The sequence below is a fragment of the Aethina tumida genome, chromosome 3, assembly GCF_024364675.1.
Source record: "Aethina tumida isolate Nest 87 chromosome 3, icAetTumi1.1, whole genome shotgun sequence".
Lineage (NCBI taxonomy): Eukaryota > Metazoa > Arthropoda > Insecta > Coleoptera > Nitidulidae > Aethina > Aethina tumida.
Window position 1 is genome coordinate 3,891,571 of NC_065437.1, and position 17,598 is coordinate 3,909,168.

At 25.3% G+C, this 17,598-nt stretch overlaps 2 protein-coding genes across 3 annotated transcripts; one reads left to right on the forward strand and one right to left on the reverse strand.

Annotated features, from left to right (window-relative positions):
• On the reverse strand, positions 1–5,052 carry LOC109601183 (zinc finger protein 726). 2 transcript variants are annotated; one of them, XM_020017406.2, is made up of 4 exons: positions 4,785–5,052; positions 4,375–4,554; positions 3,947–4,180; positions 1–1,807 (listed from the first exon to the last, which is right to left on the reverse strand). In XM_020017406.2, exons 1-4 carry the CDS (start codon positions 4,941–4,943, stop codon positions 161–163), a joined length of 2,220 nt encoding a protein of 739 aa, XP_019872965.2. In that variant the 5' UTR covers positions 4,944–5,052; the 3' UTR covers positions 1–160. The 2 variants fall into 2 exon arrangements, with proteins under 2 accessions (XP_019872965.2, XP_019872964.2); XM_020017405.2 differs by having other exon boundaries at positions 1–1,813; positions 4,785–5,049.
• Positions 5,053–9,451: 4,399 nt separating this feature from the next.
• Positions 9,452–12,363, forward strand: LOC109601186 (protein obstructor-E). The gene is made up of 5 exons (XM_020017410.2): positions 9,452–9,568; positions 10,608–10,880; positions 11,121–11,321; positions 11,581–11,776; positions 12,160–12,363. The coding sequence occupies exons 1-5, from the start codon at positions 9,523–9,525 to the stop codon at positions 12,302–12,304; spliced, it is 861 nt and encodes a 286-aa protein (XP_019872969.1). The 5' UTR covers positions 9,452–9,522; the 3' UTR covers positions 12,305–12,363.
• The last annotated feature ends 5,235 nt before the right edge of the window (positions 12,364–17,598 follow it).

Here is a 17,598-nt window from a genome sequence, read left to right on the forward strand (position 1 = left end):
TTGAGTGATACGTAAAAACTATATTTCCTTAATAATAAAATATTAATTACTATTATAATCTTTAAAGGTATACTAAAACAATCAGCAATCTTATTTAAATACTAATTCTAGCAAGTTCATTATAGGTTCATATAATAAAAATGTAGTACTTAAAATTATATTATTCAGTGGAAGCAGACTCGCCAAAGTTGAGATCAACGTTAAAACTAACCATCGAATTTTCAATGCGTTTAGCCTCTGCCATTTTATTCTGATAGGTCTTGGGATTTTGATTTTTCTCGATCATCGCCTCCAAATCGTTGGGGGTGATTTGCTTAAGTGTGGCATTTACGAACGATTGGCTGCGGGTTTTCAGTATAATTTTGCCGTCTTTCATTTCTAGCAGGCCTTTCTTCGCCATCTCCTTCATTTCGTTTTTCGTTAGTATGAACTTTTGTACTTTCATACCTGCCTTTACGTTGCTGGTAGTTTCTGGTGGTGTTGTTGTTGTTGTTGTTGGGGTGGTGGTGACAGGATGTTGTGAAACATTCAAATTATCAAGCAACTCCGGTTGGGTGATCTGTTCCAGGGGAGCTACTCCGACTTGTTCAGGGTTTATAGTTGGGGGGATCTTCCTTTGTACGTTGGTCTTTCTGGTGTACACTTTCGTACCTTCCGTCCTTACAATGGGTTTGATTTCTTCTATTTCTTCCTGGTCCTCATCTTCCTCAATGAAATTAGCATCGGTACGTTCGTGGTCAGAGTCAGCTTCATCCTTCAAAAATTCTACGAAAGCAGGCTTGTTCCTCCTTATAATTTGTGGGTCATCTAAGTCGTTTGTCAGGGTAAACTCTTCGACGTCTGCATGCTCATAATCCGACCCGTCTCCAAGATCAGCCGAATCTTCACCCTCCCCTTGTTTGGCTTCGGCCAAAACCTCCTGTTCAATTTGCACCTCGTACTCCATCTCCGCGTGCTTCAGCTCGTGCTCCTCCAACTGTTCCTGCGTGTTGAACGAGTAATCGCACTTCTCGCACGGGAACGGCAGGTCGGAAAGGTGGGTGGATATGTGGGCCTTAACCAGGTCGGCGGTTTCGAAGCTGGTGTTGCAGATGACGCAGCGCAAGTTGACCATGGAGTGGATGGCGCTGTGGTTGATGAGGAAGTCCTTCCTCCTGAACGACATGCTGCAGATGTCGCACTTGTGCTCGCCGATCGACTTCTCCGGCGTGGACACGTAGTGACTGCGCATGTGCCTCGTCAGGTGGTGGCTCAGCAGGAACGTCCTTCCGCACAACTTGCACGGGTAGGGTCGCAGGCCGGCGTGCGTGGTTATGTGCCGGGTCAGCTTGATGGCGGTGGAGAAGCTGGACTCGCAGTAGTTGCACTTGTGCGGCTTGTTCTCGTCGTGCACGGCCTCGTGCCGTTCCAGGCCCTGTTTGAAGACGAAGCTCTTGTTGCACTTCTTGCACTCGAACGGCCGCTTTTTCCGGTGCTTCTCCATGTGCACGTCGAAGTGGTGTTTGGTCAAGAACACCCGTTGGCATTCGGTGCAGTTGAACTTGGGGGCGTCGTAGTGTACTTTCTCGTGGCGGCGCAGCTGCGTTTCTCTGTTGAAGGTCTTTTCACACACCACGCAGGTGTAGGGTCGGTCGTCGTTGTGCGTGGTCTGGTGCTTCTTCAGGTCAAACTTGTTGAAGAACTTTTTGTCGCACTGGTCGCACTTGAAGTGACGCTCCCTGTTGTGGTTGATCATGTGGAGGTCCAGTAATTGTTTCAGCGGGAACGAACGGTCGCATTCGGTGCACGAGTATATATTTGAACGGACCTGCATCTGACAAAATAATACGTTAACTTTATTGTTAATTATCATGCTAGTTCATAACTAAAACATAGACTCTTTCTATTACATTTAATTAATGGAACAATATGGGAAAATATCACTAAAATGTCTAAATATAAAAAAATTGCTTGATTTTTGAACTTTTAAAAGCAACAATCACAATCATAAATATAATTCATCTTAACTTTCTGAATTCTAATCTAAGAAATCTCATAACTCAAAAAACAAGTATATGTTGAAGAGTCTTTAATTGGATAAATTATAGATTAAGAATAAGAATGAAAATAATGACACAAATGACTGAATATTGATGATTTTTCAACGTCTGTCATTTGTAATGACAATTATAAATGTCATTCATGTCAGATGGACTTACTACTCAGGATACTAGTCTAAGAAAATTCATAAATCAAAAAACTTAAATAATATATTGAAGTTTTTAATTAAATAAATTATAGATTAAGTATATAAATTAAAATAAATGATGTTGAAAACAATCATAAGAATGACTGAATATTGTAAAAAAATGTATATTTGAACGTCTATCATCTGTAATCATAATCATAAATCATTAATATCAGCTGGACTTACCACTCAGGTTATTAGTCTAAAAGAACACATGAATCAAAAAAGATAAACATTATAGAATAAAATATAAATTAAAAAAATAAATGAAAGGATTTTGGAAAATAAATAAATATATATTGTTAAAATATATGTAAGTAAATAAATTATAGACTGAAAATATGATATTGTTGGAAAAAACTCTCAATTCTAAATATTAATCTTCCCAATTGGACTTACTACTGTGGATACTAATCTAAAAAAACTTACACGTCAAATTGTAGACTGAATATATGATAGAAAGTGTTGGAAAAAATCAGTAAAATGACTGAAAATACTTAAATATTACATTCAATTTGAATTTCCCAGTTGGACTTACCACTGTAGTCTATAAATACTCGCACATCGAAAATCATAAATATATTTTATTGTTACAATATTTATAAGTGAATAAATGATATAAAATGTTGGAAAAAATCAATAAAATTACTGACAATCCTTAAATATTACATTAAATTTAAATTTCCTTAGTTGTAATCTCAATTCTAAATATCATTCATGCCAGTTACGACTGACCACTCTAATCTATAAATACTCACACATCAAAAATCATAAATATATTATATTGTTGGAATATTTGTAAGTGAATAAATATGATACAATGTTGGAAAAAATTATTAAAATCACTGAAAATCGTTGAAAAATATATTAAATTTGAATTTCCCCTGGTTTCCTCTCACAAATTGAAAATTATAAATATATTGTTGAAATATTTATAGAGAATAATTTGTATACTAAAAATGTGAATGAATGTGTTGGTAAAAGTTATTAAAATACTGAAAATCGTTAAAAATTATATTAAATTAGAATTTCCACTAGTTGTAATCTGAATTACACATATAATTCCTCTCAGTTGGACTTCCTTCTAAGGCTATTAGCTTAAAAAACCTCACAAATCTAAAATTATAATATAATATTTGTAACTGAACAGATTGTATATTAAAAATGTGAATAAAAGTGTTCAAAAAAGTCACTAAACTTAGTAAAAATCGTAAAAAAATTATATTAGTTTTAAATTTCCATGATACATTAATCTCAGTTAAATATACACTTGATACTAGTCTAAGAAAACTTATAAACTGAATCATATAATAATTTAGTGAGGTGTTAATTGAATAAATTATAGATTAAAAATACAAATGAAGGTGTTGGATTGTAACAATCACACAAATGAATATCACAAGATGTTACAATCACAGATATCTTTCATATCAATTGGATTTAATTGGACTTACCACTCTGGATACAAACCTAAATAAACGCATAAATCGAAACACATAAATATTCTGTTGGAGGGTTTTTAATTCAATAGATTTTAGATTAAAAATATAAATGAAAGATGTTGGAAACAATCACAGAACTAAACTGAATAAACGTAAAAACCTGACTAACTAACTAAACAGTGGTAAAAATGACTATTTCAACATAACCAAACTAACTTAAAAAGAGGAGTAAGAGAAAGCTTCTATATTTTTAAAAGCCACCATTTTTCCGACTAACCTGCGACTCTTTTTGTACATGGAATGATTCCTGAGAATCTTCCTGCATGTCGACTTCCATGGAATCAATTTCTGCATCGTGTTCTCCTTGTATTTCAATTGATTGGGACACCTGTTCTCCTGAGTTGTTGTCGAAGCTTAATGTGATGATTTCACTTTTGATAACCTTTTTCGGCTGCCCTGAATCATTGGCTAATTTGAGGAACTTGCCCAAGTTTTTGTCAGGAGACGGAAGCTACAATTAAAATAAAACTTATAAATCACAATTTAAGTAAATTTTAAATTTAGAATAAATATTTACTTTGGGGCGACATCTTTTTTCAAACGCACAAAACAAAACAAATAAAAGTGTTCATTCAATTTGCGTTTTTACCACCCACATAAAAAAGTGCATTTTATTTTATTTTATTTAATTTATTAAGTGCTAACCTCACTCTCGCCAGGTGGTTGAACTGGCTTTAACTGTGGCTTGTTCAACTGTCCGGTGGCCAGAAATAATTTGAGACAGTCGTCCGCCTTTTTGGCGTTTGTTTTAAAATTATACGCCAGTTGGGTGAGATTCCTGCAACTTGTGCACAAAAGTTGTGGCATTCCATCTCCGGAAAACACCTAAAAACAATTTAATTTAACGTACGAAACTGTATAAATATTTCGAAAACATTTATTTATATACACACTTAAGATAGATAGATAGATAGAATGTAGACTACTATAAATAAAGAAACCTATTAAGTAATTAGGAATTAGAGGCGTCGTGCACTTGTCCAAATTACAGAAAGATGTTGTACTAGACTAGACAGTTGAGGCAGCGAAAAAACGAAGGTAGTTTATTTACCAACCTCGATCGCCGTGCACGCCATAATCTGCAACGGCAGCGGTACAGAGAGCTTGTTGTCTTTGTTCGGTCTCTCGTAAATGTTAATCAGTTCGCCCTCGTCCGTTAAACAGAAACGGCATAGTTTCATGTTGCGCAAAACCTCCGTGTATTGGCCTTCCATCCTTCCGACAACGTTATTTTATAATTCACACACAATTTTCTGCAAAATGAACTCGACAAAAACGGACCGCTTGGTTGATGCGCGTACTATAATCGGGTTCCGGCTTGCGCCGCCAGGGCGCCAATCGATAGCGGTTCGGCCATTGACTATGGGAGGGCGCGCGCTACAACGCGCGCGTTTTGATTGGCAAGGAACAAATTTCAATTTTATTTACCTCATATACATGGTGTCCCAAATTGAATAACTCTGATTGCATTTCCGGACTGGGGAATGGAAAATTTAATTTAATAATATGCTACCGCTTCTGAAATACAATGATCGCCAGAAAAATATCACAAAATTTGAAATCAAACAATTTGTAAGATATTTCATAAAAGGATTGAATTCAAAATTTTGCTCAGTTAGTATAAAAAATATATTTCAAGTTGCTTGGCATAGTATAGGACCATTACAAAATAATATTAGTAAAATGGGCTGTTTAATTATGTCCTCAAACTGACGTAATATATTATATTAATTTATTAATTTAGAAACTAACGAAATATCTTTTAAAGTATTTTGTTGTCGGAAAAATTGTAAACTTTCTTAAGCTATTTCTTATTAGTCAGTATAATTCCAGTTAACAACATTACGGAAAACACATTATTAATTGTCTTGTAATGGATGATAAGATCATATTGCAATTTAAAGATAATTTACCTTGTATTTATTTAATGCACCACTATGTAATAATCTCATGAATATTTATGAACCATCAGGTACTTAATAAATAAATATACGAAACGTTTGTTTGTTTTAATTATTTCCATTAACTTTCTAGATCTGGCTGTTTAATTAATGGTCTTTAAAAAATCAGAGGATTTTAATTTGTCAAGAATTACAAGAATATTTTTTCTTTTAATATACAAAATTAAATTAAATTAAAACTTGTGACAATTCTAAACGAAAATTATAATATTTACACATAAAAACAGGAGTTTAGAATCAACATCTCGAAGCTTTTTACATTAAAAATTAAATCAATATCAGAAAACATGTTATCTCAAGCTATTTTTAATATTTTAAACAAACTTAAATAAATGTTTTTAAGAAAAAATATCACAAACATGATACAATAATAATGTTAGTTTAAATAGTTTAAATAGTTTAAGTAGTTTAAATATTTTAAACACTTTAAATAGTTTAGTTTAAATAGTTTAAATAGTTTAGTTTAAATAGTTTAGTTTAAATAGTTTAAATAGTTTAAATAGTTTAAATAGTTTAAATAGTTTAAATAGTTTAAATAGTTTAAATAGTTTAAATAGTTTAAATAGTTTAAATAGTTTAAATAGTTTAAATAGTTTAAATAGTTTAAATAGTTTAAATAGTTTAAATAGTTTAAATAGTTTAAATAGTTTAAATAGTTTAAATAGTTTAAATAGTTTAAATAGTTTAAATAGTTTAAATAGTTTAAATAGTTTAAATAGTTTAAATAGTTTAAATAGTTTAAATAGTTTAAATAGTTTAAATAGTTTAAATAGTTTAAATAGTTTAAATAGTTTAAATAGTTTAAATAGTTTAAATAGTTTAAATAGTTTAAATAGTTTAAATAGTTTAAATAGTTTAAATAGTTTAAATAGTTTAAATAGTTTAAATAGTTTAAATAGTTTAAATAGTTTAAATAGTTTAAATAGTTTAAATAGTTTAAATAGTTTAAATAGTTTAAATAGTTTAAATAGTTTAGTTTAAATAGTTTAAATAGTTTAAATAGTTTAAATAGTTTAAATAGTTTAGTTTAAATAGTTTAAATAGTTTAGTTTAAATAGTTTAAATAGTTTAAATAGTTTAAATAGTTTAAATAGTTTAAATAGTTTAAATAGTTTAAATAGTTTAGTTTAAATAGTTTAAATAGTTTAAATAGTTTAAATAGTTTAAATAGTTTAGTTTAAATAGTTTAAATAGTTTAAATAGTTTAAATAGTTTAAATAGTTTAAATAGTTTAAATAGTTTAAATAGTTTAAATAGTTTAAATAGTTTAAATAGTTTAAATAGTTTAAATACTTTAAATACTTTAAATACTTTACTTTAAATACTTTAAATACTTTAAATACTTTAAATACTTTAAATACTTTAAATACTTTAAATACTTTAAATACTTTAAATACTTTAAATACTTTAAATACTTTAAATACTTTAAATACTTTAAATACTTTAAATACTTTAAATACTTTACTTTAAATACTTTAAATACTTTAAATACTTTAAATACTTTAAATACTTTAAATACTTTAAATACTTTAAATACTTTAAACACTTTAAATACTTTAAATACTTTAAATACTTTAAATACTTTAAATACTTTAAATACTTTAAATACTTTAAATACTTTAAATACTTTAAATACTTTAAATACTTTAAATACTTTAAATACTTTAAATACTTTAAATACTTTAAATACTTTACTTTAAATACTTTAAATACTTTAAATACTTTAAATACTTTACTTTAAATACTTTAAATACTTTAAATACTTTAAATACTTTACTTTAAATACTTTAAATACTTTAAATACTTTAAATACTTTAAATACTTTAAATACTTTAAATACTTTAAATACTTTAAATACTTTAAATACTTTAAATACTTTAAATACTTTAAATACTTTAAATACTTTAAATACTTTAAATACTTTAAATACTTTAAATACTTTAAATACTTTAAATACTTTAAATACTTTAAATACTTTAAATACTTTAAATACTTTAAATACTTTAAATACTTTAAATACTTTAAATACTTTAAATACTTTAAATACTTTAAATACTTTAAATACTTTAAATACTTTAAATACTTTAAATACTTTAAATACTTTAAATACTTTACTTTAAATACTTTAAATACTTTAAATACTTTAAATACTTTAAATACTTTAAATACTTTACTTTAAATACTTTAAATACTTTAAATACTTTAAATACTTTAAATACTTTAAATACTTTAAATACTTTAAATACTTTAAATACTTTAAATACTTTAAATACTTTAAATACTTTAAATACTTTAAATACTTTAAATACTTTAAATACTTTACTTTAAATACTTTAAATACTTTACTTTAAATACTTTAAATACTTTAAATACTTTAAATACTTTAAATACTTTAAATACTTTAAATACTTTAAATACTTTAAATACTTTAAATACTTTAAATACTTTAAATACTTTAAATACTTTACTTTAAATACTTTACTTTAAATATTTTAAATACTTTACTTTAAATACTTTAAATACTTTTAATATTTTAAATACTTTAAATACTTTACTTTAAATAAAATAAAGTCATTTTAAGATTTTAAATAATTTTTATTTGTATATTGTTAATATTAATTTCAAGTTTCTTATAAAATGAAATTCAATATACAAAAATTGAACTAAAAATATACACATAAGTTTTGTAAAATATTCATTTAATTAATATTTTCTCAAATACTCTCAACAAAATTATTATCTTCTTTTTACATTCAAAATTACTTTAATAATCTATTTTTTAATGAGTTTATAATTTTTTACAGAAGTTTTTGAGAAAACTAAAGAAGGCTTTTGTTGTTTGTTAAATAGTAAGAACTTTGTAAAGAATTTTAATGAAATAGCCAATTTTTAAATCTTTTTGTAATTCAAATCAATATCAGGAAATATATTATCTAGTTTCTTTTAAGAATATTTTAATAATTATTTAACAGTTATTATTATATTTAGTAATTTCTAAATACTAAAAATTAAACAAATATTTAAAGATATCAAAAACCAATTAAAAATTAAATCAATTATTTAGTAATAATAATATTTAAGCCATTTTTAAGAAATTAAATAATATTTGTATAATTTGAGATCTAATTTAAAAAAAGATTTAAAAGTCTAAAATGTGAGAAATAATCATACAAATAAAACAAAAACATTGTTCATGAAATTATTTTCTTACTTGAATGCAGAAAATTAAATCAGTAACTTTTTAACTATTTTAACTTAAGTCGTTTTTAAAAGTCAGCTTAATATTTGTTTTTTAAAGTTTGGAGACTTGTTTCCAAATTTTGTTCATTTTCTAATTTCTAATGATTCTGTTTTTACTATGGAGCTTTAGGAGCATATTCCTGCTTAGGGGACACATTTAGGAAAAAATGTATATTCACTTCTCATCTTATTTTGACACATTCTGTATGAATAAATATTCTCAGTGCCTCTGTATATTGCCGACATTTTTTAAACTATTATAAGTAAATAATAAAAAATGAAGAGAACTTGGACGTTGGATGGATATTTTTTAATTTTTATTTTTTGCTGAGTCTTCGACATCTCATTCTTCTTTATGAAAAGATTAAATGTTATAATGCGTGCAATACTTTCTATGGTAAAATTAAAACATTAATTGTCCAGTGAAAATATTTACATTGAACTTGATCGTAGGCGATTAGTTATCGGAAAGTTAAAATCGCTTTTGATGGAACCCGTCTTCTAGTGCTGTTTGGCAAGGTCAAGCCGACTAGCCGGAGAACGGGTCTGTTATAAACCTTAGTGGTTCCGTTGCCCACCTGTAGTTACGAACATGTCGCGACTTCTGCACATCACTGTCCTGCTACTCCTCGGCGTTGGTGAGTTCTTATTTTACTTCACTACCCTATTTTATGTTAGGTTGCGTAACCAGTGAAAATTAAGTGTGCCAGCACATACGTTTAGTGTGGTTTATGGAAACTGTACTGGGACTTTCTATTTACGGTGCATATTGCAAGAAGTGACAGCTTATTGTGGGCAAGACACTGTCTTAAACAATTTCTGCAAAAGGAACGTTTTTAAGTGACATTCACCAACAGGTTCTCTTCATTCCACTTAACTTAAGTCAACTTAAGTTAATTCATACTTTTGGTGACTTAATTCTTTGTGAAAAGGTTTATTATTATAAGTTTATATCAATTTTACTGAAAAGGGAGATATTCACTTACATCTTTCAAAGAGAAAGCTATTGAAGAATTTAGCAATGATGTAACCAATGAGTTCAGTGTATAATTTTTGATAAATTTTGATTTTCTTCTGATGTAATCAATGAGGTTTATAAACAACTTTTATTTTTATGGTATCTCTTTTATAACAAATCTCCAAATTAATGCTAATTCACATTTCTGAAATCAATTACTTAAGCAACTCATTGCATAAGAAACAGTTAACAGTTCATTCCTTTAATCGCATTGAATGAATATTAAACATTAGTTCGAGACAAATAAAATTTTTTAAACTGTGTCACATGACAACAATGTGAGTATAACCAGTGTTATGTTATTGTGAAAGTGAATCTACGGAATCTGGCAACAACATAAAGGCCAACCGCTGCTTCTAGTTGTTTGCAGAAACGAAGAAGTTCAAAGAAATTAAAAGAAAACGACTTGCAAGAATCATTTGCACACTCCAAGTTGTGTAAAACACATAAATATATCCATGACACAGTTATTTAAGTCTTAAAGTGTCGTTTATTAACTGGGGAAGACATTCCAACACAGATTTAGTGTGGGTGCCACAGTTTTATCAATGGAAGGATAACGATTCATGTTTAATTCATTCAATCCGTGAAGTAATCCCACAATTTACAATTCAAAACTCAGTTCTTTGAACCTAAACCATCACTTTTTTATGTTCCAGCCATTGTTTCGGCTGCCAGGAAGGCGCCAGCCAAAGACAATCGCAGGAAGCCCGTAGAAGATGTGGAGGAGGACTCCCAAACGTCAGACCAATGTCCGGAACCTTACGGTTACTTCGCCGATGCTGAACAATGCGACAAGTACTACGAGTGCAAAGATGGACAGATCACTGAGAAGCTGTGTCCGGATGGTATGGTCTTCAACGACTTCAGCTCCGAGTACGAGAAGTGCGACCTACCGTTCAACATTGACTGCAGTCAAAGACCTAAATTGCGTGAGTATTTTTAGAAGAATTCTTTTGATGGTGTGAACGACATTGATCCACATTTCGAGGCTTTCAGCTAAAAGGAAATAATGTTTATTTAAAATGACACGCTCCATTTGTCGTCCAACTAATTCATATGTTCAAGACATTTTCTCTAAACACTTTCTCGGTGTTTTTATTAAGAATTCTTGTGTGGTAGTCACAGGTTTTGTCTTCAATTTAAATTAGAAGGTTAATTTGGGGTTTCAGAGGAACCTCAACCAAGTGAGCATTGCCCAAGGAAGCACGGTTACTTTGCCCATGAAGAAAGCAACATCTGTGATAAGTTCTACTACTGCGTCGATGGCAAGTTCAACATGATCACCTGCCCAAGTGGACTCGTCTACAACGACAAAGCTGGAATCTGCTCCTGGCCAGATGAGGCCAAGAAGAAGGGCTGCTCTTCCGAAGGTAAACAAGACAACGTTGCTCCCAGAGCAAAAATATTATGTAATATTGTTTGAATTTAAATCATTACTCCTCACAACTTATCAAGGTCTCATTTCGTAATGGTTTTTATTGAATCTAGACAATGGATGCAACAAAAACAAGATGGCGATAGTACTAGAAGTACTAAGCTATACGAACATTGACCTGACCCAGGAAGGAAGCAATGATTGGTACCCCAGCATCAATCTTGTAACCATGTGGTGATCCTTGTCAATTTCAGAGGTGTTCCAATTCGAGTGCCCAAAGGTGAACGAGACTGTGGCCGCGACACACCCTCGCTACGCCGACCCCGACGACTGTCAATACTTTTACGTATGCATCAACGGCGACACACCCCGACGCAGCGGATGCAAACTGGGACAGGCGTTCGATGATGTTGCCAAACGTTGCGATTGGGCCCGTAAAATCCCTGAATGGTAAGTTCAAAGCAATGAAATTGTACACAACAACCCCTTGTTGGTTCTTAAGACCCTTAAACATGTTTTATGAGCCTCCAACTCCAGTTTTAACAAGCCCAAAGTCTTCATCCCCTTAAAAAATTTATTTGTGAGGTTCCCAAGTTGATGCAAGTAGTTAAACTTTATACATAATGACGAATAAGTGTTCAAGAAAACATGTTGTTTGTGCACATGACAACAATAAAAGATTAATGCAAATTACAGTACACACCTTGTAATGAAAGTAAATGATATAAATTCCTAACGTGTACAATCAAAAAGAATTGTACGAATTTGTACTGTTAAATGTCGTCTTTTTTTTTTGAAGACAATGGTGATAGTAACTATTTTGTTTATTTTAGTGCTGATTGGTACAAAGGTCGTTTGACAGACAAGCAGTTGGATGAATTGGAAAATCCACCCACTCCAAGACCAAAGGCGACCAAAGTCAGCAGGAGGAAACAAAGGCCAAGGAAGCCGGTTGTTGAAGAGGAGGAAGAGGAGTAATTTAGGAGTATTATAATTAAGACTTGTTTGTTAATTATTAAATTAAAATTTTATTTAAAATATATATTCTTTTATTTTTTTAAGTATTATATTATTTGTATTTGTATGACAGTATTACAAATATGTTTAATTAATAATAGTTCTACAATACTATTAAACTCAAAAACTGTAATTTATTTAAATTTATATATTTATAATAGTTTGATTTTTATATTTTGAATGATATAAAAATATTAAGAAAATTTAAAAAAAAAAACTTTTATTTTTATATTTTAGAACAATATTTTTCAAGCTCAAATTTAAACTATATATTTTTTAGGTTCATTTTTTATTTCTTGTGATTAAGAAACTATTCAACAAATACAGGGTATAAAAATTTAGATATTATTTTCAAAATAAATTGTAAATCAGTAAATTATAACATTGTTTAAAATTTTTCACCTTAATTTATTAATTGATCGTAGAAAATTAACATTAAGATATTAACAATTAAGATATTTTAAACAGTGCTGTAATAGTTTTATAATGATTTATTTTGTTTAACTTAAAAATTTACTGAAAATATGTTACATAACTTAGAAAAAAATTGTCATTTTATATTTATTTATTTATTTTAATAATTTTCTATGTTATTTTGTATACATTTTTTATTTTTCGAATATTTAATATTTTTTATGATTTAAAGCAAAAAATTGCATATTTTTATTAAATTGTAAAAAATGCATTTTTTATCTTTAATTGTTTTATTTATATTTATTTCAGCAATTTAATTTGAATTCTAATTTCTTATTAATTTATTCATATATTTTTCTTTTTAATTAAAATTGAATTAATTATTTTATTATTATTATTATTATTATTATTATTATTATTATTATTATTATTATTATTATTATTATTATTATTATTATTATTATTATTAATTTAAAATAAATAATATTTTAAATAATAATTTATCTCTTCAATTTTAAATTAAATATTTTATTTATTTATTTTATATTTATTTAAGTTAAATATTAAAATTTCTTATATATATTGACTTTTTAATTGAATTTCAATTAATATTCAATAATTTATTATTTTTTAATTTTAAATTGAATATGTTTTTATTATTTTTTTAATTTAAATTAAAGATTTTATCTTTTTAATTTTAAATTGAATATTTCATTCAATTTTAAATTAAATATTTTATTTATTTATTTTATATTTATTTAAGTTAAATATTAAAATTTCTTATATATATTGACTTTTTAATTGAATTTCAATTAATATTCAATAATTTATTATTTTTTAATTTTAAATTGAATATGTTTTTATTATTTTTTTAATTTAAATTAAAGATTTTATCTTTTTAATTTTAAATTGAATATTTCATTACGTTTTTATTTATATTAAATATATATTTTTTATTTGTAATTAAAATTAAATTAAATATTTTATTATTATTTTTTTAATTTTAAATTAAATATATTTTATGTTTAATTAAATATTTTAATTTATTTCATTTGTAATTATTTTAAATTAATGTTATATGTTTGTTTTTTTTAAATTATTTTAAATTAAATATTTTATTTATATATTTTTTTATTTAAGATAAATATTTTATTTTTTTTTTAATTGTAATAAAATATTTTACTGTTTTTTTTTTAAATTAAACAATTTGTTTTGATTTATTTAAGTTACATATTTTACTTTTTTTAATTTAAATTAAATATTTTAATTTATTAATGTTAAATTTAAAAATATGTATTTATTTTTTTATCTAAGATAAATATATTAATTTATTTTTAATTTAAATTAAATGTTTTTCTATTTTTTTTTTTTTAATTTTAAATGAAACATTTTATTTTGATTTATTTAAGTTACATATTTTATTTTTTTTTAATTTAAATTAAATATTAAATACTTTAATTTCTATTTAATTTAATTAATCGTTTTAGCTATTTTAAATTAATTATTTTATTTATTTACTTTAAATTAAATATATATGTTTTTGTTTTTAATTAAAATTAATTTAAATTAAATATTTTATTATTTTTTTTTAATTTTAAATTATTATTTGATTTATTTTCATTTAATGTAAATATTTTATTTTATTTTTTACATTTAAATTAAATATTTTACTTCTTTTTTAATTCAATATTTTATTGATATTTTAGTTTCTATTTAATTTAGTAAGAAATAATTTCAATTGGAGTTTCTGTCATTTTAATTATAATTTATTTTTTAATCAATACCATCGAAAAAAATATAATAGTTACTTATTTCAATCGTACATATTGTTTATGTGATTTTAAATTGCTCAAGTATTATTAACAAATATTTCTTATAATAACAAACGCGAAATTGTTTCATAACTTGTGAAAGTCATGAAGAAGAATCTCCTTTATTTGATGTTTAATTTTTTCTCACAATGAAATATATTAATGAGAAGTGCTTATTTATGCATTTTTATGGAAGAATTAATAAGATTTTAATTATTATTGAACGTATTTTAAGAATTAATTTAAAATAATTATATAAATTATATGTATATTAAATTTTCATTAATTAAATATTAAACAATTATTCGATGATTTTCAATTTTTTTTAATCCAAATTCTACTCCTGAAATATTTCCCCCTCAAATACTTATAATTTTGCTGAAAGTTTTAAATACTATTGAGAAAATGTATTATTAATTATTATATTGTATCTATATAAAATATTTCATGATAATTAAAAAAAAAATTGAATTATTATGCATGACCAAGAAAAAACTATATATCCCCAATAATTAACCTAGTTTAAGGTGGTAGTACTTAATGGAATGTCCCTGCCTATAATAAAAAACGCCTTTCCGATGGACATAGGAAGAAAGTTCTTAAAATGACCTCTAAAAGTTGTTTTCGGAAACATTCCTTGGTTGGTGTTCAGCCTCTTGTAGGTTATTAATACCATGATTATTTCAAGGTTGGGTGGTACCGTGCAAATGATAATTTAATAGCAAACGCATTGTATTACTGTGATTAATAAAGTACAATTTGTAAATGGGCACCAGATAGTGTCAATATATTATTATTATTATTACCATTATTATTATTTCGTTACGTGGATAGATAAAAAGATTAGTTTGCCGTTTAAAAGTCTTGTCGTGCGGAACAATTCTGAGTAACATTACAAACTACAGATAAACCTTGAATAACTTTTACTTATTATAGACTTAAAAATGTGACTAATACTTAATGGAACTATAATAAAATCTTCTTGTGTTCAGGAACATGCCAATCCCATTCAACAATTAACATTTGAAAATAAGCCAGCTAATCAAAGCTCTTCTTATGTTACTTCACATATATTTTAATAAACTTTCTATTATTACATTTTTATTAAGTTTTACACTTAAATTTTATACTTATACTTGATCTTATTAAGAATGACTTTAAAAGAAATTAGTTAACCTCGAACGAAAGCTTAACCCAATTGATTTGCCTTCAAATCAAAATTGTTTCCTTGTTACATTTTGAAATATTGTCGATTTATTTGCTTAATTATTATTATCGTTTGGCTTTACTAATTTACATAATTGTTAACATTAAATGTAATAAGTAAAATAAAGAGAGATTAATGAAAATGTTCCTTGTGTTTTATTGGACTAGTACTTATAGAGAAATTAACTTTCCTTTAAAAAAGCTTTCTAAATTTTGGTATACATACTTAAATTATTGTAATTTTATTTAACACTAAATTATAAGAAGTAACATTTCTAAAATTTTCTTTTATCAACAACACAATACCATACATGTAAACTAAGTAACAATGAATTAAATTATAAAATGTTAATAATAAATTACAACGGCATTAAATTTTATAAAATATGAAAATCGTAGTATATGCATAAATTAATTTGTAGTAACTGTTGCGAAAATGTCAAATTCAAATTATATTCATCAAGGACGTATTTCTAATTTTCTATATTTGTATATAATATACATATAAGTAATATAATATACATATTCTATTCACTACGAAACTTAATAATAACTAATTTTATTATTAGTTCTGTCTTAATAGTCTTAGTTGCATAATTGTAATTATTTTTTATAATTATTTTATCCAATTATTGATGTTAAATAATGTAATTATTATTTATATTTTATTTATATAAAAATATTAGTTTTTTCTGTAATAATTTTTAGTAACATGTCATAATTAATGCCATAGTAATTATTTATTATATACAAATATTTTCTAAAGGTAAATTAATTTTATACAATTTTAGTGATACGAAAAATATTACTTAATATAAAAAATATATCATCAAATTTGTAGAAGAAATATTAACACAGAAATGATTTATTATTTTTCAGACATACACAATAATTATATAATGAAAAATAGAAAAAATATTTTCTTAAGTTAATTCATAAAACACCGTTTAAAAGTAATAATGTTATTTAAAAAATATTTTATAATAATTCATAATTTATAAACTAAATTATTATTTTTAATTTTTATTATTTTAATAAATTTGTGTCTAAAATCACAATATGTAAAAATTAATCCTAATATTTTTTTAGATTGATAAAATTTAAATTTTATGAATCAAGGACAAATATTGAACTTTATTCTAAGTTTAATGTTTTCCTGCTAAAAGAATATTTTTTGAATTTTTCAAGGAAATTATTTAATATAATTTTTAGAACCATCTATTTTACAAACAGATTTTATAATATTAATATAAAATATACATATTTCAAAAATTAATAAAAATATTTTTTTAAATTTTATTATTTTAATTTTTTCAACATTGTTGGTATGTTTTTTCTTTTTAATTTTAATTGTTCTTTTATTAAAATTAAAATTTTATAAATCAAAAAAAAACATCAAATTTTATTTAAAGTAAATTATAACGTTTTTAGTGTTAAAAGAATATTATCTGTGTTTTAATTTATTTTAATTTAAATTTTATTGTTTGTTACATTCCTATATAAACAACAATGATTTTTATTTCATAATAATGAAAATATAAAAAATATTTTGTTAAATTATTTATTCTGAAGCAAATTTCATAAATTAAACAAAAATACAAAAAAATATTTAATCAAAAATAGTAAAATTAAATATTTTTAAAGTAAATAATTAATTCTAAATAATGGTAACGAAAATTACAAAAAATACTTAAATAAATTTTTAAAATAAAAGTAATTCTTTCTCTTGATTATAATTTTATTTATTCAAACTTATTTTATAATATATTTTAACAGTATAAATTATAATTTTTTTTTGTAAATTTAGAAAAAATATCAAATTTA

Coding starts and splice junctions, on each gene's coding strand:
- LOC109601183 (XM_020017405.2), bottom strand. CDS start 4,943: ATGGAAGGCCAATACACGGAGGTTTTGCGCAACATGAAACTATGCCGT. Junction 4,181..4,374: donor AACCACCTGGCGAGAGTGAG/GTTAGCACTTAA, acceptor TTTTAATTGTAG/CTTCCGTCTCCTGACAAAAA. Junction 1,814..3,946: donor ATGTACAAAAAGAGTCGCAG/GTTAGTCGGAAA, acceptor TTATTTTGTCAG/ATGCAGGTCCGTTCAAATAT.
- LOC109601186 (XM_020017410.2), top strand. CDS start 9,523: ATGTCGCGACTTCTGCACATCACTGTCCTGCTACTCCTCGGCGTTG. Junction 9,569..10,607: donor CCTGCTACTCCTCGGCGTTG/GTGAGTTCTTAT, acceptor TTTATGTTCCAG/CCATTGTTTCGGCTGCCAGG. Junction 11,322..11,580: donor GAAGGGCTGCTCTTCCGAAG/GTAAACAAGACA, acceptor TGTCAATTTCAG/AGGTGTTCCAATTCGAGTGC.